At 51.6% G+C, this 21,302-nt stretch overlaps 2 protein-coding genes and 1 pseudogene across 3 annotated transcripts; 2 read left to right on the forward strand and 1 right to left on the reverse strand.

Annotated features, from left to right (window-relative positions):
* The first annotated feature begins 281 nt into the window (after positions 1 to 281).
* On the forward strand, positions 282 to 6,170 carry C10H1orf226 (chromosome 10 C1orf226 homolog). Its single transcript, XM_063406756.1, has 3 exons — positions 282 to 421; positions 3,675 to 3,942; positions 4,042 to 6,170. Exons 2-3 carry the CDS (start codon positions 3,686 to 3,688, stop codon positions 4,532 to 4,534), a joined length of 750 nt encoding a protein of 249 aa, XP_063262826.1. The 5' UTR covers positions 282 to 421; positions 3,675 to 3,685; the 3' UTR covers positions 4,535 to 6,170.
* LOC134555265 (uncharacterized) lies at positions 428 to 2,975 on the reverse strand (annotated as a pseudogene).
* A 469-nt stretch (positions 6,171 to 6,639) lies between the features above and the next one.
* UHMK1 (U2AF homology motif kinase 1) lies at positions 6,640 to 21,071 on the forward strand. Of its 2 annotated transcripts, XM_063406758.1 has the most exons (9): positions 6,640 to 7,057; positions 8,056 to 8,348; positions 11,047 to 11,238; positions 11,997 to 12,091; positions 13,072 to 13,148; positions 16,048 to 16,146; positions 17,024 to 17,112; positions 17,574 to 17,646; positions 20,050 to 21,071. In XM_063406758.1, the coding sequence occupies exons 1-9, from the start codon at positions 6,766 to 6,768 to the stop codon at positions 20,055 to 20,057; spliced, it is 1,218 nt and encodes a 405-aa protein (XP_063262828.1). In that variant the 5' UTR covers positions 6,640 to 6,765; the 3' UTR covers positions 20,058 to 21,071. The 2 variants fall into 2 exon arrangements, with proteins under 2 accessions (XP_063262828.1, XP_063262827.1); XM_063406757.1 differs by having other exon boundaries at positions 6,642 to 7,057; positions 17,574 to 21,071.
* Positions 21,072 to 21,302: the final 231 nt, after the last annotated feature.

Consider the following 21,302-nt stretch of genomic DNA (forward strand, 5'->3'; position numbering starts at 1 on the left):
TTTTCAAGCACTTCCCATCACCACAAACTCCCTACTTTGCTTTATAGACAATCTCCCATTTCCAAGCAGTTATTTTGCCCCAGACCACAGCTGGGAGCTGCAGTGCTGGCATTGACATCTTCAGGGATAAGCACACTTCCAGTCCTCAGTGGGGAGTGAACTGCTGGTGTCGGCAGGGGTGCTTCATCACACCTCTGGTTTGCACCCTCTGGAAAAGTGAATCCAAGATCTCAGGGTTCTCCACCAGCCCTCGAGACACTTACAACTGAAAGCCATCTGTGGGGGCCTCCAAGGGATCCAGAGCTCTTCTGCAAACACTTCTATCAACTGCCTGGTGCTGAGCCTCTAAGAGGCCATGATTGAAGGGGTATGAACGAAAGTCCTGATGTCCACCCTGCTTCATGTGGAAGCACTCAATGAGGTGGGGATTTGGCACAGTTGTCATGCTCCCCATTCTCCCTCCTGTCCTGCCTCTGCTTTGCTTTGTTGCTTCCTTGCTGCTCTCACCTTTGCCAGCTCTGTCTCTGCTCAATCTGCCTGCAACTAACCCCTGGCTGACACCACCTCTTGCTCTTCTCCAGGGCTTAGCGTGGCTGCTGAGGAAGGCCCATCATTTCTCTCTGCCCTGGTCCCACTGGGACTGAGGGCTGCTGAGGAGTGATGTGTGGATGAGACCCCCAGGGTCAGCACGAGTTGTGCTGTGCACACCACTCCCTCCAACACACGACAGAACTGGATGGACTTGAGAAGCTAGAGGGTCTAGTGGGAAGGAAAGAAGGACATGTTTCAGTGTCCCCAGCAGTGCTCTGGTGTCCAGGGGAGCTCTGCACCAGCCACAGAGCAGGCAGAGTGGGAGAGGGTACTGTTTGCTATGTGATGCTCCTGTCCTCAAGGCACCACTGCCTCCTTATGCCTTGTCCCACACGGCTGTGGGGACAGCTGTATGCCAGCCCCTCTGCTGGGGACATGGCATCCCACTGCCAGCTTGCAGCAGCTGAAGGTGAAAGCAAGGGGTGCGAGGCTGGTTCAGGTAGGAGGAAGAAGTGGGCATGACAGCACGCACGAGGCATGGCGCTTACAGGGTAGGGATGGTTGAGCTTGGACAGGGATTTCCATATGGACAGACAGCTCATTCAGGGAAAAGGGCAGCAGCAGGTCAGCTGTACACACAGGGCAGATGAAGGGAGAGCCTGAGAGGAGCAATAGCAGGCCAGAGGTGTCTTCCAGGCTGGGCTGCCTCAGAAAGCAGATGGAGGGAGCCATCCTCTTGAGCCACTGCTCTGGTCTATCCCTGCTGCACATACGGAGCTCAGGCTGTGTCCCGTGAGGGGCTGTCAGGACCAGCTGTGGCCTCAGGCTCCTGCCCACAGGGAACAGTGGCAGGTGCCCCACAGGCTGAGGGGGTGCTGCCGGGGCCAGGTGGGATCCTGCCAGCCTCATGCTGCACCATGGGTGTACCTGTGTAAATGACCCCTCCTAAGTCAGCACTGCCTCCAAGACTCCTCTCTAGCCTCTCACTTTTGTTATGGACCTTGACAGGGGTTTTATAGGTATATTTTTTGTCCTTTCTTTTCCTACAACTGTCGTATTACTAACTGTTGACTCAATCTATCTGGGAAGCCAATCTGTCAATGTAAGTGCACTTAACCCTTGGGTGTTGTCATTAGTCAACTGGCTTTTGCTAAATAAATCTTTCTATTTCTCAAGGCTTTCTGTTGTCTCTTTCTTTTCACTGACTCTCTCTTTCTGTACTTCCTTCCGTCTCCATGCTGGGTCCAGCACCAGCAGTGGCATCCTCTAGCCTTGCAGAGAGCTCCTCCAACCTAAGCTTCCTCTCCTGTGGAACCCCTGCTTGTGGTGCCAGCCACAGGATGCCCACAAGAGCAAGAAGCCCAGAATATTGCTGGGAGTAGAGGTGTTTCAGTCTTGCCCTTCAGCCACTGCACAGCACAGCCTTGTCTCAGGACTGATCCAACAGCTGGAGGGTGCCAGGGGCTTCCTGGCATCTGCAGAGCTCCCCACAGAGATGCAGAGATGCTAATCAGCACGTCTGAGGGCTCAGGAAGTTTTTTTGCTGCTGGAGAAGGAAAAGCAAGGAAGAGCCTCTCTTTAAGGATGGTACAAGTGTTGTGTAGGCAAAAGCAGTGCACAGACAGGAGCTGACTCCTGAAACAATTCATTCTGCTGCTGGCAGGAGTGATGGAGCAGTGCCCTCCCGTGGCAGCTGCCTGGCTGCTGGGGGTGCACGGATACCCCAGGGGCTGCAGCCTCCTGTGCCTTGAAATCCTGCTCCCCCCAAGACCTCGGTAGAACCCCTTGCAGCAGCCCTCCTGGGAGCTGTGCTGGATCTGGGTCTTGAACAGCCACGGTGTGGGGAAGATGGGGCAGCACAACGTGCACTGCTAGCCATGCTGGAGCACAGGCTGACACTTGGAAGCAGTTAGTTTGTCCTAGACCATGATGCTGGCTCTGCTGCTGGCCAGTCCATCCCTCTCGGGCTGGAAGTCATTTGAGGAGCCAGAAGAGAGCTCTTTAAGAGGATGTCAGGCTGCTCACACTCCTGAGAGCGGGTGTCCAGGCTGGAGGAGAGGCTGCTGAGGCACTGCTGGGTGGCTCTCTTGGTGCAGATGAATAGCAGTAGGATGAACCCCAGGGCTGGCAGATGCTGCAGAGGCAGGTGGGGAGCTCACTGTTCAGCAGGACTCTGGGGACACAGAATGCAGAGGAAAGGGCCTGCAGAGTGTTGGGGGTCCCTGTAAGAGTCCAGCCCACCACAATGTTGGAGTAGTGCTGGGAACCTTTCCTCTCTCATGGGATGTGGAGGTGGTTGTCTCTGCCTCAGTATGTGCCCCTGGGATGCAGATGTAGTTAAGCAGAGGATGCTGAAGGGCTGTGTGTTCCCAGAACAGAACCAGGCTCACCCAGGACCTGGCTGGAGCCATCACACAGACCCACACTGACATGGAGGCAGCCATGGAGGTTTGAGCTGGCACTTATGGGGGCAGCCCCCACAGCTTCAAGGACTCTTGCTGGGAAGACATGGTGGATAAGCCAGTGTAGCTCAGAGGTGGGGTGTGATTGCAGAGCCCTTTCCCCAGCAAGCACCTGCTGCCACCCACCACAGAGACACAGCCTGGGCTGAGCTGAGGGAGCCATGATGGGGTGGGCAGTGCACAGCCCACACTGTGGGTGCCCCGAGAGAAGGCCCTGTGGCTTTACCAGGGTCACTGACAAGGGACCCCTATGTGAGTCCCATCTCTTCAGGCAGCATGACAGGTCTGAGCAGGGGGTTGGCAGCACACCTCACCTGGCAGTGTGGAAGGGACGGGCCTCTTCCCTTTGCCATTCCCTTGGTAAATGCTTGCTCTCTCTCTTTTTCCACAACCTGCTTCCCAAGTCACTCGGTGTCAGGTAAGAGAAGCTCTCAGTGTGTTGGCAGTGCCAACATGGAGCCCTGGGCTCGCTGCTACCCTGTCTTGCCCCACGCTGGTCCCCCGTGCATGTACTGCTCTGTGCAGCCCTGGCATGGCCTGGCTGCCCAAAGCCTCTGTGGGGCTATATGAACATTCTCCCAGTCCCCAAAATTGCGTTCCCATGGTGCTGGTAGGCCAGCCCTGCTGGGATCTCCGCCTCCAGCCTGGCTCACATTCTCTCTGTTCCCTTTCCCCCTCTAGTGGACCAGAGCATGTTTGAGAATGCCAGCGCCAGCACGGCACCCACGCCACGGGCGCAGCACGTCCCTGCCGCGGCGGGCGCCCTGGCCCAGCCCTGCCGGCCCACTGGCGGCCAGCAGCTCCGCAACCTGGGCAAGGCCGTGGGCGCCAAGGTGAATGACCTCCTGCGCCGCAAGGAGCTGGCCGGCCTGCCTGGCGTGGGAGCCATGGAGGTGAACGCCAATGCAGGCGCTGTGCTGGGCACGGGACAGCTGGCTGCTGAGGACGGGTGAGTGTCCCCACAGTGTGCAACCCTTGCCAGGGCCATTGGGGCAGGCTGGAGGGGTCCAGCATGGGGCTGTATGCAACTGTCCCTCTGTGCTTGCAGGGCTGTGGGGCTGGATGCCTTTCCCCGTCTGGAACCCCCGCCCCCCATCACCAAGAAGCGAACACCACGCGCCCTGAAGACCCCCCAGGACATGCTCATCGCTCCTCAGCCGGAGGGGACCAGCATGAGGAGTGGCACGCAGGAGCCTCCCGAAGCACCCACCGCCCACCCTGACCCTACAGAGGAGCAGTGGGGCATGGGGGACTCTTCTCCTCCACAGTGCCCTGGGGTCCCCAGCATGACGGGTGCCCTAGGGCCCAGTGGGGACCAGCCTGCCAGTGCCTTACCCGTGCCTGACCTCATCCATAAGGGCAGCCGGGACAGCCAGTGGCAAGTGGGTGAGAGGGCCACTGAAATGTCACCCAGCACAGAGAAGCCCTCACGGAGACTGGGGCTGGAGCACGAGCCACCAGGGAGCACAGGGCGGCCAGAGCCACATACCCCTGGCTGGGAGGTGGAGGGGACCCATCCCGACCTACTGTCCTTTGAGTAGCAGTGGGTAGCTGTGACAGGGGCACTATGGAGGCTGGCTGTCCCAGATTTGTCTCTAGCTGCCACTTGCCATTTTTGGGGGTGATTAATTTGGAAAGAGAGAAGCCTTGGGGAGGAAGAAGCCCCCCCAGTGGGGGCTCTGAGGAGCCGTGACAACCTGCTTCTCCCCAAATGCCCTGGAGGAGCACAGCCTCTCCTACCATGGCTTCTGCAGCCCCGTTCTGGGCCTATTCACCCTGGTCAGTGCCAAGCTCCTGTCCTGCCACAGTGCCACTGCCACCTTGTCTGCAGTCAGGAGCCTTGCTGAACTGGGGACCAAAAGGTTACTGGGGGTAGAAGTGCCAGCCTGCCCCAAACCCCATTGGATCTGCTGGAGTGAGCATCCTGTGAGCATCCCACAAGCACCACACACTTCCCCCACAGCCTGCCTTGGTCCAGAGGATTTCCCAGCTTATGCCATGTGCTTGCTGAGATACCCCATCCTGGGGTACCAGCAGGCTCACCCAGCCCTAGTGCCTGGTGCCAGTGAGCCAGGACAGCAGCTATGTCCAGGGCCTTCTCCAGGTACTGACCTCATGGTGTTGCTCTGCTGAGTGCCATCTCCTTGCAGTGGAGCCCCAGATGCAGGAGATCTCTGTCAGGGTGCAGGGCTGGGCACCTGGGACTGCACAGCTGCTGGCCGGTGGGCTTTGGCAGGAAGCTGAGCTCTCTGTGAGACTCCCTTCCAGCTCCTGCTTGTTTCCTGGTCTTGTCCCAGCACCATGGGCGGAACTGTCCCGGCAGGCAGCCCTCTCCATGTGGGCTAGTGTCACAGCTCCCCTTTATTTCCTGGGACAGTGGTCTCTGTGAGACTGGGACACATGAAGCCATGTGGTCCTCTAAAACTGCCATATGAGTGTTTCGCCATGGATTACAGGAGGGGTTAGCCAGCCTAGGAACACCTGCCAATTCAAGGAAGCAGCTGTGAGATGGAATTTTTTGCTTAGAGCTTTTATGTCCATCCTCACCACAAAAGTGGTTTTCAGAGGAAAAGCTCCAAAGCCCCCGGTTGGGTTGGAGGAACCCAGGAGCTCCTGGATGGGCCTTCTCACAGCTCCTTCTGGGCTGAAGAGCTTCAGGGTGATGTCTTCCACCACCCAAAGCCACGCTGTTCCAACTGAAGAAAAGAAGCTGTGAGCATGGATCCCACTGCCCTGGGAGCAGCCACTTGTGTCCTTGCTGTTCGTGTGGTGATGCCATGGCGGCGCTGGGGCCCTGCAGCCCTCGGTTCTGGGAAAGCCCTGCTCAAGAGTGAAGGGATGCAGAGTTGCACAGAGCCCATTTTCAGTGCTGAGGTGTCACATGCCCTGTGACAGTGTGACCACGCTGTGTATGGCCACTTCCACCCTCAGCTACAGAGGTGTGTATGTGCTGCCCAGGTCTGCACTGCAATGCAGGTGTTGATGAAAACCAGGACTTGTAGCCCCTCTCTGAAGAACCAGCATCTTCCATCGCTGTGATCCCAAGGGGACCTTCCCCTTAAGGGGAGGGTCGTCACTCACAGCTAGTCCAGTCTATTTATATTGTCAGGGTGCTTGTGTATGATTTCGGACAAAAGATGCAGATTGCACAATAAATTTTTTTCTCTTTTTTACCCACTGATGTGCGGCATTCCCTTGATGAGAGGACACGTTGCACGACTCTGGCGAGGAGCCAGAGGACGGAGGGGGAGTTCGGTGGTGTCCAGATTGGGGTAAAGAACGTGGGTGCCCTGCTGTCCTTGGTACTGAGGGCACGGGAGCCCTGGTTGGTGTCTGGGCTGAGGGCGTGCGAGCCCTAGCAGGGCTGAGGGTGCTGGAGCCCGCCTCTGCCAGGGCACAAGGGACCGGATCCCGAGGGTGCTGCGGGAATGGGAGCCCCTGGGGTGCCCGGGCTAGGGGACCGGACCTCGGGGGTGCTGGGGGGACGAGACCCCGAGGGAGGCCGTTTGGTGTCTGGGCTGAGGGCGTGCGACCCCGAGCGCGCTGAGGGTGCTGGAGCCCGCCCGTGCTGCAGCAGAGGGCACGGACCCCGGCGGTGCCGAGGGCCCCGCCCGCTCCCGGGCCGAGGCCCCGCCCCGTCGAGGCGGTGCCGCCGGCCGTGCCGCCCCGCTTCCGGTGTGATGGCGGCCGCGGCGCGGCGGCGGCGGCAGGGGCCGGTGCTGGGGCAGCGGCGGTGCGGCAGCAGGACGGCGATGTGAGGCGGCACGGCGCCATGGCGGGGTGCGCGTGGGGCGCGGCGCCGCCGCTGCTGGAGGCGCTGGGCCGGTTGTGGGAGGTGCAGGCGCCGCTGGGCAGTGGCTCCTCGGCCTCGGTGTACCGGGTGCGCTGCTGCGGGGACCCCCGGGCTCCCCCAGGCGCCGTCAAGGAGTTCGTGCCGCCCCCGGGGCCGCGGTCCGGCCCCGTTCGCCGCCCCGGCGCCCGCCCGCCCGCCGCCGACTGCGCCGAGTACGGGTTCCGCAAGGAGCGCGCCGCGCTCGAGCAGCTCCGCGGGCACCGCAACATCGGTAACGGCCCCCGCCCCGATCCCCGAACACCCCTTCCCGGGCACCCTCCGTCCCTCGAGCACCCCCAGGGCAGACTCCCCCTGCCAAACCGGTGTCTCCAAACCACCCTCCCAGCCAGGGAAGGGAACTCCCAACTCCTTTGGGGAATACGGGCAGCCTCGCTCCCAAACGCACCCCCAGGCCAACGTGCCCCTCGGATTGGCTCCTCTGGGTGGGCAGATTTGAGGGCCCCTAGCCTGGACACCCCAAGGCAGCTTCCCTGCAGTGGGTGCTCCTGAGTATTCCACCCCTTCCCTGGGTGGGGGATCTGCAGGTGACATCCCTAGGGCGGGCGGTAGAGATGGGCAGAGCGGGTCACTGCAGGCAGAGCACCCCGGAGTCCTCCTTTGGGCCGGCTGCCAGAGTCCCAGCAAGGACTGTGTTCCCTGCCAGACAGCAGGGAGACAGTGTGTTCCCACTGGGCCGCAGCTCCTGGGCTGCCTTCGTGGGTGGGAACGAGCCTGGGAAGGGAGGAGGCTTGTGTGTCAGAGGTGATTGCTGGAAGTGCCGAAGTTCACCCTCCCCTGATACTTCTGGTCTGCGTAAAATGTTTTTTAATTGCCTAGTGTGCCTGGACACCCAGACAGCACATGCGTTACTGCTCTGCAAAGTTTGTCACAGGATGAGATTGACGTGTCTCTAAAGAGCTGGCATTGTGTCCAGTTTGCTCACTGGGATGTGCTCATCTGTGTCCCAGTGACTGCCCTTCTGAGCAGGAGCACTCGGCCCTGTCATTTTAGCAGAGCCTGGGGAGTGTTGTTACACCAGCCTGTCTTCTGAAGCTCATAGGGGTGACATGGCTGGTTTTCGCTTGCTTCTTCCTCCCTGGTTCTCCATCTCCCTGAACATCACCCATTACGAAACATCTGAGCTGCCTGCTACAGCTTCTGCGCTGTGGAGTGGTGGAAGGTGCTGGCCGCACGTTTGTTACCGATGCCTGTCCCTGTGTCTCGTTGTAGTGACACTCTACGGCGTGTTCACCAACCACTACTCTGCCAATGGCCCGTCTCGCTGTCTGCTGCTGGAGCTGCTGGACATCAGTGTGTCCGAGCTGCTGCTGCACTCCAGCAACCAGGGCTGCTCCATGTGGATGATCCAGCACTGCGCCCGAGATGTCCTGGAAGCCCTGGCTTTCCTGCACCACAAAGGCTACGTGCACGCAGACCTCAAGCCACGAAACATCCTGTGGAGCGCAGAGGAGGAGTGCTTTAAGCTCATTGACTTTGGGCTTAGCTTCAAAGAGGGGAATCAGGTTTGGAACGTGCTACTCTTGAGCCAGATGGCTCTGTGTTGAGTTGTGTGGCTCTGTGATGTTTTCCAAGTGACCTGATCAGAGTAGGAACTGAGCTGGTGGTGAGGGTTTACTGGAAAAGGCTAAAATGTTGTCAGCCCCAGACATCGAAGCTGTGTTCCCATTCTCCTTGCATGTCTTTGGTTTCTGTTATGTCTTAGCCTTTGTGCTACAAATTCCAATGCTAATGATGCACTGAGGAAAGTGGTGTCTCAGCTTCCTGGAAAGTTTGCTAGTTTTTATGTAGTCAGATGAGTGGGAGCACCCAGAAATGTAGAATTCCCTTTTATCATCCCTCATCATGTGTAGTAGTAATCCAGGCTTTGCCATCGGCCTCCCCAGCCAAGTGTGTTATCTCTGGCAGTGTCCTTGTGCTCGCCTTTACTTCCACCCTATCTTCAGCAGCCTCCCTTCCTCAGGAAATCTGGATGTTTCTTTCCCACATGTATCAAATGTCCATTGTCTGGTCCTGGGTGGGCAGTGTCTGTTCTTTACTGACACAGGCAATCTTTGCCTGTTCTGCTCTGTCCCATTTGTCCTGCTCAGTCTTCTTGCTGTCACTTTTGTTGTGATAACTGAGTTGTTTGTCCTTGCCCATTTTATTCTCTTCCATGGCTTCTGATGGAAGCAGAGAGCCTGAGGAGGTTCTGCTGTTGGCTTGATAGATCTTAATTTCATTCCTCTCTCGCTCAGTAGCGGCCTGTGAGGTGTCTCAGTAAAGCTTTTCCATCAGGTTACCTTGTAGCACTTGCCTTTAATCACTGGGTGATGGGTGGTAATTTTTTCTGTACCTTCCTACATTGTCCCGTTTTGTCCCTATTTCACACACTTTACTCGCTTAGCAGTTTTAAATTTATATACTTTTTTACTGGTTTACCTGGTATTGATAGTACAGCCCACTGACAGTGAATATCAGAGGGTTGTGTGGGTGACCTATCTCTAAATTCTTTGGTACAGGAGTTGCTTTTAATGTTTGGACTTCTTAACTCCTCCATGTTGTCTTCAGTTCTCCCACATTCTTGGCTGAGTTTCTGGTGGTAATCTGTTGCTGTCTATCAGCAAAATACATGCTCCTGGTGTCCTGTGTCTAATGCAGATATTTTTATTTAATTCAGGTCTGTGTTTTGCTGCTTGCTATGTGAGTTGCCTCATAATAGTTGATGGGGCTTCCATGGTTTCTTCCAGTCTTATTTGGCTTCCATGGTTTCTTCCAACGTGTGTTTTTTGGGCTGAGTTTCCTTTGCCCTTTCTCAGAAACACACTGGTTGTATGGGCAAACTTTCTAACCTTGCTTTGAATGTGCACCAGGTACCGGTGTCCCGTCCCCACCCCTGCCTTGGGCTGCAGTCCATGTGCATAATTTGCTTATCTGAGCCAAAGACCATGCTACTTTTATTTGTGACAGCCCTGCCAAGCTTACCCTTACACAAAATTTCCGGCCATTGCTGTTTAACTGGGGATGGTTGTACACAGAGCAAGGTCTCAACCACTTACAGCTCTCAAAATGTTTTAGGTTGTAGGAATGAAATTCCACCTTGCTGTTTTTGCTGGTGGCATTGACCATGGTGCTTTATCTCTAAATATTGTTTGGGGGCCTGCCAAGTTGCTGCTATTGCCATTCTTGAGGTTCTGCTCCCTGCTGATAGGAGGAGGGACATGGATGAGCAGTTTGTGTATCATTTTTTAGTTCATAAACTACTTTTGAGCTCTGTTGCTGGAAGAACAGAGCTTTATTTTCAGTCAGAGGACTACATAATCTTGGTCTGAATATATTCTTATGGTAAGAATTCCTAATCCTGTGCCTTATCCAGGAGGAAGTAGGCTTGCATGTTCTTCTGTCATTCCTTGAGTTGCATCAGTGTGTCTAAAATGTACCCTCGCGTGTTAAAAAGACCCAGCACGCAGTTTGTCTTTGGACACTTAGAAGACTTGGCTGGACAAAGCCACAGTTGACTGACCACGTATTGCCTGGGAGCAGGAGACTGAACTAGAGCCTTCAGAGCAGCCCCTCCAGCCAGTACTTGTGTGATTCTATAATTCCCTATTTTCTTTGGAGCAGGCAGCGTTTGGGCATTTCCTCTCACTGCCAGCCAAGGCAGCTGAACAGGCATTGATTACTGCAGCACTTCAGGCTTCAAGGGGAGACGGAAGAGGTGCATGGGAAGTGCCTTTGACAATTTCCTTGTCTGAGCATTTTAGCTGCCTGCTTCCAGAGAACATCAGCATGTGAATAATGGCAGCAGCTCCTGATGCTCACTGCTCAGACAGGATTGTTTGTGCTCTCAGGCAGCCGACGTGGGAACCTATTGAGGGTGTTCAACCCTTATCCCAAAATTTCTGGTATCATCTGCATGTAGGAGAGGTTAAAGGGCCACTCCATGGGGACATCCAGCCCCTTCCTCACAGGAGTGCTGTCTTTCAGAGGTCATCTGTTTTGCTGGGAGATGTTTTTCTTCAGACACTCCTGTTTTTCCCTCAGCACAGCACTACAGGGAGTTGAACTGCCTGCCTTGCATAACTGGCTCTACAATGCTTTCTGTCAGTTTAGCAGTGGTATTTTGGGGACCTCTTTGGAAGGATATCAGAACTGATTTAAGGATAGCATGTAGAACCTGAGTGTGGAAAATCAACTTTTTTTTATGTGTTTGGTCTCCTGTAGGATGTGAAATATATTCAAACAGACGGGTATCGGGCTCCAGAGGCAGAACTGCAGAACTGCCTGGCGCAGGCAGGGCTCCAGAGTGAGACGGAGTGTACATCTGCTGTGGATCTGTGGAGTCTGGGAATCGTTCTACTGGAAATGTTCTCAGGAATGAAACTGAAACATACAGTCCAGTCTCAGGAATGGAAGGTGAGACAGGTCTTGCTTGCACCAGATGAATCCTTCTGCTTCTTGTTCATAATCTGGATTTGTCAAGTAACACCTGGCAGCTAGGTAGTGTTTCCAGGATGTTTATCTAATCCTATTGCCTTGAGAATTAAGATTCCCAAGCCTTAAAGACCCGCCTGTCCTGTGGGACTGGTGTGTCTGAATGCCACGTGTTCAGGTTACTGAAATAGGAGTGTTCCAGGAGTTTCTGTTTGGAGCCTGTGTCTTGCCTAGATTTGGTAAGCAGGCTGTGCTGGCTGTAGTTGTGGCACAGGAGGAAGAAAAAAAATCAGTGGCTGATGGCTGTCACCTAGTTTAGCAGCACAATGGCAGAGGAATTATTTGCTGGGTTTAGTTTAATGTTAGCTGTAATTTGAGAATCTTGTTGTAAGTCTGTATCCTGAAAAAACAAGAGGAAAGCTCTGTATTGTGAGCCTGGAGCCTGACTGTCCTCTGTTCTGTGTGAAATTACTTTTTGTGTTCCCCTCCTGAGAAAGAGCATCTTTTCAGCATCATAATCTCCACAGTAACAGAAAAGTTTCCTGCATGTGGAAATTTCCAGCTTTTGCTGGCAAATGGGTAAAAGCTAGTTTAACATATGAGGCTTGGGCATTGGGGATCTCTCCCAAAGCCCCAGAGAACCACAGTCCTCTGCATCCACTCTGGAAAATGATACGATGTTGCAAGCTTTGCACAGTCTGTTTTTTACCTCCCTAATCACCGTTTCTTTTTCTTTCCAGACAAACAGTTCTGCCATCATTGATCGCATATTTGCTAGTGAGGGGGTGGTTAATTCGGCCATTCCAGCTTATCACCTTAGAGACCTTATCAAAAGGTACTGTAGCATATTTGATAACTGTTGCTTAAAGATGTGCTCTGTAAAGTCAAGCCTTCTCTTAGCAACTTAAAACTCACACCTAACAATTTTGTTTGTTTGTTTGTTTTTTTGGTGAGTTTTTTGTTTGTTTGTGGGTTGTTTTGTTTTAATTTCCCACTGTGCTGGTAACAAGTGAAAGCATTAGCAGAGATGTTTCGGTTCCTCTGATTTTGGCACAATTTGGAGTAAGCACATGGAGAGTATCAGTCATGATGTTGATCATGTTGCTGTTTCAGAGCTTTGCACTTGCAGCCGAGAGATTGTATTTGGAGAAAACTGCAGACTTTGCTGCTTTTGGGGATTGTTATCATGAAAATGAGGGAGGGAGCAGAAAGTGCTGCTCTCCACTGCTGCCAAAATTCAAAGGCACTTTTGCAACTCTCCAGAGGAGTCTGCCAAGGGGATTGTTTTCACTGTCCTCTGACTGTGCTCTGAGGCTACAGAGGGAATGAGGACACAACTTGGCAGAAATGGCATTGGGAGCCTCTGGTAAAGCCAAGTTTAGGGATGTTTTCAGGCAAGCTCTGGGTTATTAGCTGCTTTGAATCCCACTTGTGAAAAGATGTGGGAGCACTTTGGAGTGTGATCATTCTCGTGAGACTGCATGTATGTCTGAGGTGTGGGATGAATGGCCTTAGGATGTGGAGCTGGAACATGCTGTGTTCCTTGTAGACTTGCTCCTTGTAAGTGAGCAATTTTCATTATTTGGTGCTGAGAGACATCAAGAAGAAAAGCCTGCTCCGCCATCTACCCAAAATGCTTTCAGGAGATCCTTCTGGTGTGCTTCAGCTGCAAACTGCAGTAAGTGCTTCCCACTCTTCTCCTTGTACCATAACCACCCCGAAGATAAGGTGTTCCTCTGCGAGCTTCCAGCCTGAGTGGAATGTGTCAGTGCAGGAATGTCACGTGCATGAACATAAAGGTGTCTTCTCTTGCAGCATGCTTCATTGTGACCAAGGAAAACGAGCCTCTGCTGAGAAGGCTTTATGCAGCCCATTCTTCAGCATTCCCTTTGGTAAGCTGTGGCTGTGGCTCCTGCTCATGACTCTCTCAGCATGTGCTGGAAGCAGCACTGAGGGCAATTAACTGTTGTTTCTTGTTATCGCCTCCTTGCTGCTCCTCTGTGGCACTTGCCAGCTCTCCATGGTACTACAGGAGGGAGGTCAGAGTGATGCCTCTGCTCTCAGTGAGGTCCTACTCCTCCAGCCGCACAGGCTGTCACTTTTTCCTGGCTGGACTCTGATTAAGCTCTGCCTCCAAGAGTGTACTGGCAGCAGCATTCATCTGAGGGCACAGAAATAACCAGGATATATACCTAACATTCTGACTGTTGAGGTGCTTTTGAAGAGTGCAGTGCTATTTATGGTGAGTGGATGGGTTTTCTTACACCAAGTGTTTCCCAGTTCAGAAATCACCAGGAATATGAGTGCCTTGGGCAGTGGCTGATGGTGGCATCTGCTGCCGCCTCTGCACAGGTCAGATAATCCCAGTGTGTTTGGGGATTGTGAGCCCCAATGTGAGCCCATTTCTGCAGTGACTGGCCTGCAGTGACCTATGTGGCAGGTTATGGACAGATGTCACTGTCACTTTCCCTTTGATTTAATAAAATAGTGGTGTTTCCTCAAGACCTCCCCATGTGCGCTGCAGGCAGTCAGCAAAGGTAGGCTGAGACCTCCCTGTTTAGGCTTGTGTCCCTCCCTGTTTTCTGTTCCAAATGCAACTCAGTAGCATTCTCCAGAGTTTTTGTGCTTGCAAGAGCACCAGGGATGAGCTGTGCATCCAGGTTTTCTGCAGCATAAATTAATGCATCAGGCTGAGCTAGCATTTCCCCTTGAATCTTAGCCCTGCTTTTCTTAAGCTCCTTGGTGTACCTTGCAGCAAAGATTTTTAAGTATTGCTTTTTATAGATACTGATATTTCAGTATGTTAGGCAAAGGTAACAAACTCATTCCTGTTTTCAAACTTCACGTGTGTCTCAGAAATTGGGGCTATTCTAATCAAAGCTGCCTTCCTTGGCTGAACCTTGCAGCCAGTACTGATTTAGAGCAGAGGGAATTGTACATTGGCAGTGCTTTCTGGGCTGGTTTTAAACACACAGACCTCTAACTGTACTGAGGAAGGTGCTTCTGTGGTCAGTGCTTATACAACAGCTTCCATTTTTCTTAGCTCTCTTTGCTGCTCCTTTCCTTTGCCAGACTTGCACATACGCTTGTCTGCACAAAGAAGCATTTACTGCTGGTTTCCCAGCAAGTCAGAAAATGATCTGTCGTTGCTTTTCACTTGGACACGGCTTTTCTGTTTAGAGCAAAGGCAGCTGAGAATAGCTTCCCTTGTCATTTACTGTGTCTTGACTTTCCAGTTCATCAAGTTCTTTCCTGTGTTGTCAGTGTGGTTGGTATCACCTGGCATTTGCAGAAGAGCTGGGCAGAAAGTACCTCCTAGGGCAGAGGGGGATTGCCAGAAGTGTATTTGTCACTTGGGTACAAGAAGACCAGGTGTCTCTGAGTTCTAGGGGTTGGTTTGTCTCCTCCACTGGGAAAAGATACATGAAATGAAGGATGGATTTACTTTAGTGTCTGTCTTTTCTTCCAGGTAGCAAGTGACAGACCAAGAAGAAACAGCCTCAGGTTGCACAGGAGGAGGTTTAGATTGGTTGTTAGGAAAAATTTCTTCAGCAAAAGCATTGTCAAACATTGGAACAGGCTGCCCAGGGAAGTGGTGGAGTCACTGTGCCCCTTAAAAGATGTGTAGACATGGCACATGGGGACATTGTTTAGTGGTGGGCTTGGCCATGCCAGGTTGGAGTTCATAATTTAAAAACTTTTCCAACCTAAACAATTCTTTGATTCTGCAAATAAAAGAGGTAGCATAGAAGACCATGGTGACACTTAAATGTCCTTTTGGTCTTCAGTTCATCTGATGTGCCTTGGTTGTAAATAGTTCTATGGAAGAATAGTCCTAGAGCTGCACTAGGAGCTGGAACATGCCTGGTTATCTGAAGACAGCAGCTTTCTTCGAAGGGCTGCCCCTGAGAGCTGTCTTGGCATCATCTGTACTGATAAGGCCTTTCACACTCTCAGCTTTTTATAAGGGCACTTCCATGACAGGCATGAGGTTTACAGCTTATGCTTGCCTTGCATCTCCTTTTGCATTGTGAGATCAACATCTGACTGTGCCTGACAGAGATGTCAGCTCCCTCACAGGCATTGTGTGCTTAGCTGGGAAAAGTATTTCCTAGGAAATAACAGCTCACTTTGCAGGCATGGTCAGAAGGTTCAGACTGGAGAAATTAAGCCATTTCCCTTTTCTCTCCCCTCTCACTCTCAAGTGGTGGAGCTGTGAGGTCCTGCTATTGTGTTCAGCTGCTGTAGCTGCCAAAACAAATAAACACATTAATGCTCTCCAAGTACTGCAAGTTGGATGCCCAGATCTTAAATTCATTAATGGCCTGTCACTAGTGTACAGGAACGTGAAATCAAGCTTTTTTTCTTGCAGAAGTGACACTGTCTCTGTGGATTTGAGTTTCTAGAGGACTGATTATTCTCAGAATGTGATTGTCATAGCTTGTCATTAGCCTTTTCTCCTGTTGCCTTCTCCCACAGTGGCATCTATGCTACCCTGCTCCAGCCCATAGACACAATTCTAGCCTTAATTTGAAAAGCCATTTCAGATGCTGGCCTCAGAATAATTGCAGAGTGCACTGAACCCTTTGGTAGAGTCTCTCAGTGCACAGGTAAAGATAAGATGGAAATGGAGAATTCAGGCTATAAATGCAGTTAATAGTGGAGAGAAGAGAAACTGTACTGCAAAGAGCAGTAAGTGCTTGAGTATCATGATGCATATTGAGTCAGCTTCCTGTTTGCTTGCTCCTTTGACATTGACTTTGTTTCTTTAATTCTATGGGTGTCAAAAAGCTCCTCATATTGAAGATTTGGTGATGCTCCCCACACCTGTGCTGAGGCTGCTAAATGTTCTAAGTGATGCTTCTCTGCAGTGTGAAGAAGAATATGAAGGTTGGTGCAACTCCCATATAGCAATGTTATCTTACAGACTCTGTATTCTGTGGCTCTGGGGATGTGAGAGCAGGCAAGTGAGCAATTAATAGGCACAACAACAGCAAACAGCTGCCTATCTGAGCGTTGGTTGCAAGGGGTCAACTGCACCAACAGAGAGTTGAGATTGAGATTGAGAGAGAAAGCAGAGCTTGTAGGAAATTCTTGAAGGATCCCAGATTAAAAAAAAAAACCCAAAAATTTTATTTTCTTCTTTGTTTAGATGCCCACTGAATTCAGTGTGTTTGTGGCTCTGATCTTCTCCTGGATATGTACAGGTCACTGAAGCCAAATACTTAAAAATTTGCTAATGATAATGCTAATGATATGCTAATAATATATATTTTGCTAAAATATCTCACTGGAGTTCCTAAAGTGTGGTGGATGGCAGGCATGGTGGCGGGATTTGCATTTCTGTTTGCTGTCAAATCCATGTGAGCAGCACAAACAAGAGAGCTCTTGGGAGACGAGTTGGAAGGCCAGGTTCTGCTCACACAAAGAAGGGTTTGTGCCAGCTCCTTTAGTTCCCCAAGTGCCATAGCAGGCCCTCCTAAATCCCTGTTGTTTTAGCTACCTGCTAAAAACCTGCAACCTGCTGCTGGAAGTTCACTGCCTGCAGGTCTCTGTTCCTGAGCCTCAGTTCAGGCACTTCCATCTCATTACGTCTCCATTAAGCAGTGTAAGCTTCTTCTGTGTCACCTCATGCTTTTTATTTTAATTTGAGAGGAAAGGAATATTTGTTGTCTGGGTGTTCTTGATGTGTTCATCTTGCCTTCACTTGTTTCTTGGCTCACCCTAGTTTGCAAAGTGAAAGACAACCAGCTCTTTCCTTTTCCAGATATCCTGGAAGACATACGGGAGGAGTGTCAGAAATACGGACCGGTGGTTTCCTTGCTTATTCCAAAGGAGAATCCTGGTAAAGGCCAAGTAAGTGAATGGAGGGAAGAGGCTGTGTGTTCCTGTGTACACTCCATATGCTGCAGGACTGCTGCTCAGTGCCTGAAAATCTCCTGCCTCATGGCAGTGCTAAAAATAAATGGCTGTTTTGAAAGACAGCACAGGTTCCTTCCTGGTTATGTAAGGTTACCTAACCTGGGAGGTGGCCAGTCAGCTTGAGCATGGATGGACAGAATGAAGGGCAGAAGCCCGTGGGTGGGAGAGGAATTGTTGAGGGTATAGACCACCAGCATACTTTCTCCCACCTTAGCAAATGGAGGAGCAGGAGGTGAAATCCCAGTTTAAAGGTTCAGTGCTTAGCTCCAGTGCTCTCTGCTCAACCAAGGGTGGAAGGGAAAAATTTGTTTAGAAATAGTTTCCCCCACTGCAGGGGTGGGAGGGGGGAAGTGGCATGGTGCACTGAAGTCCTGCTTCTCCTCTCTCTCTTTCAGGTCTTTGTTGAATATGCAAATGCTGGTGATTCCAAAGCTGCCCAAAAAATGCTGACTGGAAAGATTTTTGATGGCAAGTTCGTTGTGGCTACGTTTTACCCACTGAGTGCCTATAAGAGAGGATATCTGTACCAAAATTTGCTGTAGGCAGTAGCAACAGTCAGGAGAGTTGTCTTGCTCCTCTTCCCCACATGTTTTACAGTTAAATGTGCAAAAGAGCTTCCTAGCCCTGCTTCTGAGTCATCTGTGAAGGAGAGGTGCAAAGGACTTGAATGGGCTTTGAAACTTTACTGCTGCTTTGTGATGTGCTGAGGAGGCCGGGCAGCTTTCAGCGTGTGCCTGTGTGTGTGCTGTGCTTGCTCATTTACAAGGGGTGTGGCTCTGCCCGGGGGCACCCGGGTGGCAGGAGTGGGGGAGAGGGGGAGCCCGGGAGGCTGAGCAGATCCTGGCAAGGGCTTTTCAGTGATTTGAAGTGAGACCAAAGCCTTGGCCTTAGCACGGTGCTTGGCTCTGGGGAGAGTTTGTTAAACTTTTTATAATGCAAGTACTCCTCTCCAGTACTGGGGGAGGAGGAAGGCTTGCCTGCTTTTTGTTGATTCCTGTTATAAATAAAGAAGCAGAAACACCATCCTCTCTAAACCAGACCAGGAGTACTTCTGAGTTTTCTCCTCACACAGAGCAGAGAGAGGCAATGAAATTGGATCTGCTGAGCCTGTGGGGTTACCCTGTTGTCCTGACCTGAGCAGAGCCATGCAGCTGATGCTGAGCTGGGCAGTGAGGTGTGGATGATGCTGCCTGTGGGGAGCTGAGCTTGCTTGTATGCCTGGGGTGGGCCGGGACTGATGGTGGAGACCTGGTCAGAGCAGTGCCAGCCTCAGTCCCAACACAATCTGTAAGCACTTTGTAGCCTGAGTAGATGTGAAAACCCCACTGTGTGGATTCATCTTTCTAGCACATACCCTGTGCTGGCACTGATGCTCCCTAGCTCTGATGCCAAATCATTTGTGATATATAAGTGTCTTTCAGTGACATTTTTGGAAAGGAGTGCTACAGCACACAGTATTCTTTGTGTCACAGCAGGACTCCTGCCTTGGGAGTCTTACAAGAACAAATATTTGTCCGTTTGTAGGTCCCACACTTGGCTTTTCTGTGTTGTGCATTGTGGTTTTGCATTAACTCATTAAGACTTGTAGATTAGAAGCACTGACACTTTTGGTCCTTCGTAGGTTACAAAAAGGGCTTGAGGCAATCTGAGATCCTGTACGGAAAGGGCTTAATCAGCCATCAGACTGGGCTGGGCAGGAGAAGGTCTTTCACAGTGTCAGGGACAAAAGCCACATGCCTTTGGGGAAGACGCTGTGGTGAGCAGCATCACTTCCCCCCCGACCCCACTCTGCTCCCGTGGCCTCAGTCAGCTGCTGCCATGGGGCAGGCAGAGGCTGCTTCACTGGGATTTCCAAACCCATGCACCCGGCAGAGCCTCTCCCTCAAGGGTGTGGGCACTCTGCTCCTGCTGGGCACAGTGTGAAACAGCCCTGTTTAGAGAGTCACCAGCGTATTCTGGCTTGTGGTCTTGGTCCCAGTTTTAGTGAGGAGGAAAGCCCTCCTGAATTCATCAGATGAAATACTTGTGGACAGCTGCTTGAACCATCCCTGACCTTCCCTGAAATAATACCTGAATTACTTTGCAGTTTAACTGTTTGCATCTTGCTGATGCTGGACTTGCTGGAATCCTGCACTTAAAAAGTTTCTCTTGATTTTTTGCCCTGTGCATGGTGTTTCAGGAGATCCAATGTCTGTAGCATTTCATGAGTATGAGTTGCTCTCTGTGCTGGTGTATTGTCCTGTCTTCTGAGGCCCTAACCAAACTTCCTCAGAAAGGACCAATCTCTGAATTCTTCTGTTGCCTTTGAGATGGTGGGCTTGCCAGGGGAAAGAAAAAAATAATAAAATCCCACAATGAGTTTTAAGGTGTGATTTGCTGATCAGATTTTTCTGGGAATGACACTATGGTGTACATAGCTGTTCAGCAGCCTTTGCATAGTTGGGGTGTATGGTTCATTGCTTTTAATTTAACTGTCCTTTTAGTGAAGCACCTTTTAGTGTCTGGGAGGAATTGAATGATTAACTGGGTGAGGGTTTTTCCTATGTGGAGAGCAGTGTTTGAAGTATGGTTGGGTCTTGGCAGACCTCCTCAGCTCTGCCTTACTGCTGTCCCTGTGGGTTGAGCCAGGGGTCAAAGCACTTTGGTCCAGACATGCACATGTTGAATGCCACCATGTCAGCAGTACTGAGCTGGCAGGAGCAGACTCCAAAGCTCCTGCCCTGCTGAGTGCCAGCCCAGGTGAGGCCACAGGGAGCTCCCCTGGGTACAGGATGTGAAATCTGTCACCTACAGCAACACAGGGACAGGGAGATGCTGGGATGCAGGTATGGAACTTAAATGTGTTTAAAGTTCTCACATGTATTTGTCTAGGACTGTGAGCTGCTCAGTCATCTTTCAAGCATGACTTTTTCAGTCAGAATTCTTTAAAGATAGAGCTCTACCAGGACTGATCTTCAGAGAGGAACTACAGCCTGTTCCTGCAGCATGGCAGCTCTTCCACCAGAGTCTCTGGCTGGGGTTTTGTTCAGCTTCTTTAACAGGAGCTAAATAAATCCTCATGATGCAAACTCCTGCTGCCAGACATTTTTCTCCAGATGTTCAGTGACCAGGCATGAGCACTGAGCTGGGTTAAACCCCAAATCTGCTTTCTTTATATTCCTTCTGGCAAGAATTGAAGATGTTGATCTCTATTGTCCTGTCACTGGATCCACCCTTCTGCAGGCTGTGGGGTACAGGGAGGTTTAGAAGCATGGTATTGTTATTCCTCACCCTCTGCCTTCAAAGACTTTTTCTATAAAGATGAAGCTCGCTCTGGTGTCTCAGTGACCTGTTGGTGTCTTGGCCGTAAGTTTTAGCCTTGCTAAAACCTTTGAGTTCCTTGACTCTAGATTGTATCTGAAGTGTGCATGGTGATTCAGTCCAAGGCATGTGTTGTGGTGTGTCTGAGATGGGCCTGGCTTTCCTCATCTCCAGATTGTTGCCTGCTTGAGGTGCACAAGTGTTGAGGCTTTCCACTCAGATGCTCACTGGGTTTCCTGGTCTATGCTGCTCCCCTCCAATAACCCTCAGTGTAGCGCTGACCTACATAGCCCTACCCAGGTCGTAGGGTAACTAGTGTTTAAATCACTGGCCAAAGCACAAGTAAGCTCCAATCTTTGGTGTATTCCTAATTTTATTCTCACTGGTCTTCAGCCTCATAACAACATAGCCTGAGCACCGTGTTGTACCCAGGTTCTTTCCAGAGGGTTCAGTACACTTCCTCCTGCTGTGCCGGATCCTGTAACCATGTGCCTCCCTTCAGGTTAGATGTCAACTGTTGTATCCAGTCATGCACCGTTGCTGAGCAGATGTGTGCTTGATACAGGTGATTAATAAATGATGCTTCAGTATGAGGTGGTTGTCCAGCGTACCCTTCTTGTGGGACACTGAAATGTCACGTAGCTGAGCAAGTTCTCTGTCATCAAGCACCAGGGCCTCGTTCTGGGGAGGACAGGACTGTCCCAGCCATGGCAGCGTTGGTATTTGTGCTTGGCAACTGTGGCTGTCAGAACTCCTTCCAGGTCCAGTGACGAGTGGTCATAGCATGGAGGCGGGGAACTGTGGGATGGAGGGGGCTGTTAACG

The sequence above is a fragment of the Prinia subflava genome, chromosome 10, assembly GCF_021018805.1.
Source record: "Prinia subflava isolate CZ2003 ecotype Zambia chromosome 10, Cam_Psub_1.2, whole genome shotgun sequence".
In the NCBI taxonomy this organism is placed as follows: Eukaryota; Metazoa; Chordata; class Aves; order Passeriformes; family Cisticolidae; genus Prinia; species Prinia subflava.

What these genes read in the sequence shown, in the direction of transcription:
- C10H1orf226 (XM_063406756.1), top strand. Translation starts at nt 3,686, where the DNA reads ATGTTTGAGAATGCCAGCGCCAGCACGGCACCCACGCCACGGGCGCAG. An exon ending in CAGCTGGCTGCTGAGGACGG is followed by an intron (nt 3,943 to 4,041) that starts GTGAGTGTCCCC and finishes CTGTGCTTGCAG; the next exon opens with GGCTGTGGGGCTGGATGCCT.
- UHMK1 (XM_063406757.1), top strand. Translation starts at nt 6,766, where the DNA reads ATGGCGGGGTGCGCGTGGGGCGCGGCGCCGCCGCTGCTGGAGGCGCTG. An exon ending in CCGCGGGCACCGCAACATCG is followed by an intron (nt 7,058 to 8,055) that starts GTAACGGCCCCC and finishes GTCTCGTTGTAG; the next exon opens with TGACACTCTACGGCGTGTTC. An exon ending in GTGTGAAGAAGAATATGAAG is followed by an intron (nt 16,147 to 17,023) that starts GTTGGTGCAACT and finishes TTCCTTTTCCAG; the next exon opens with ATATCCTGGAAGACATACGG.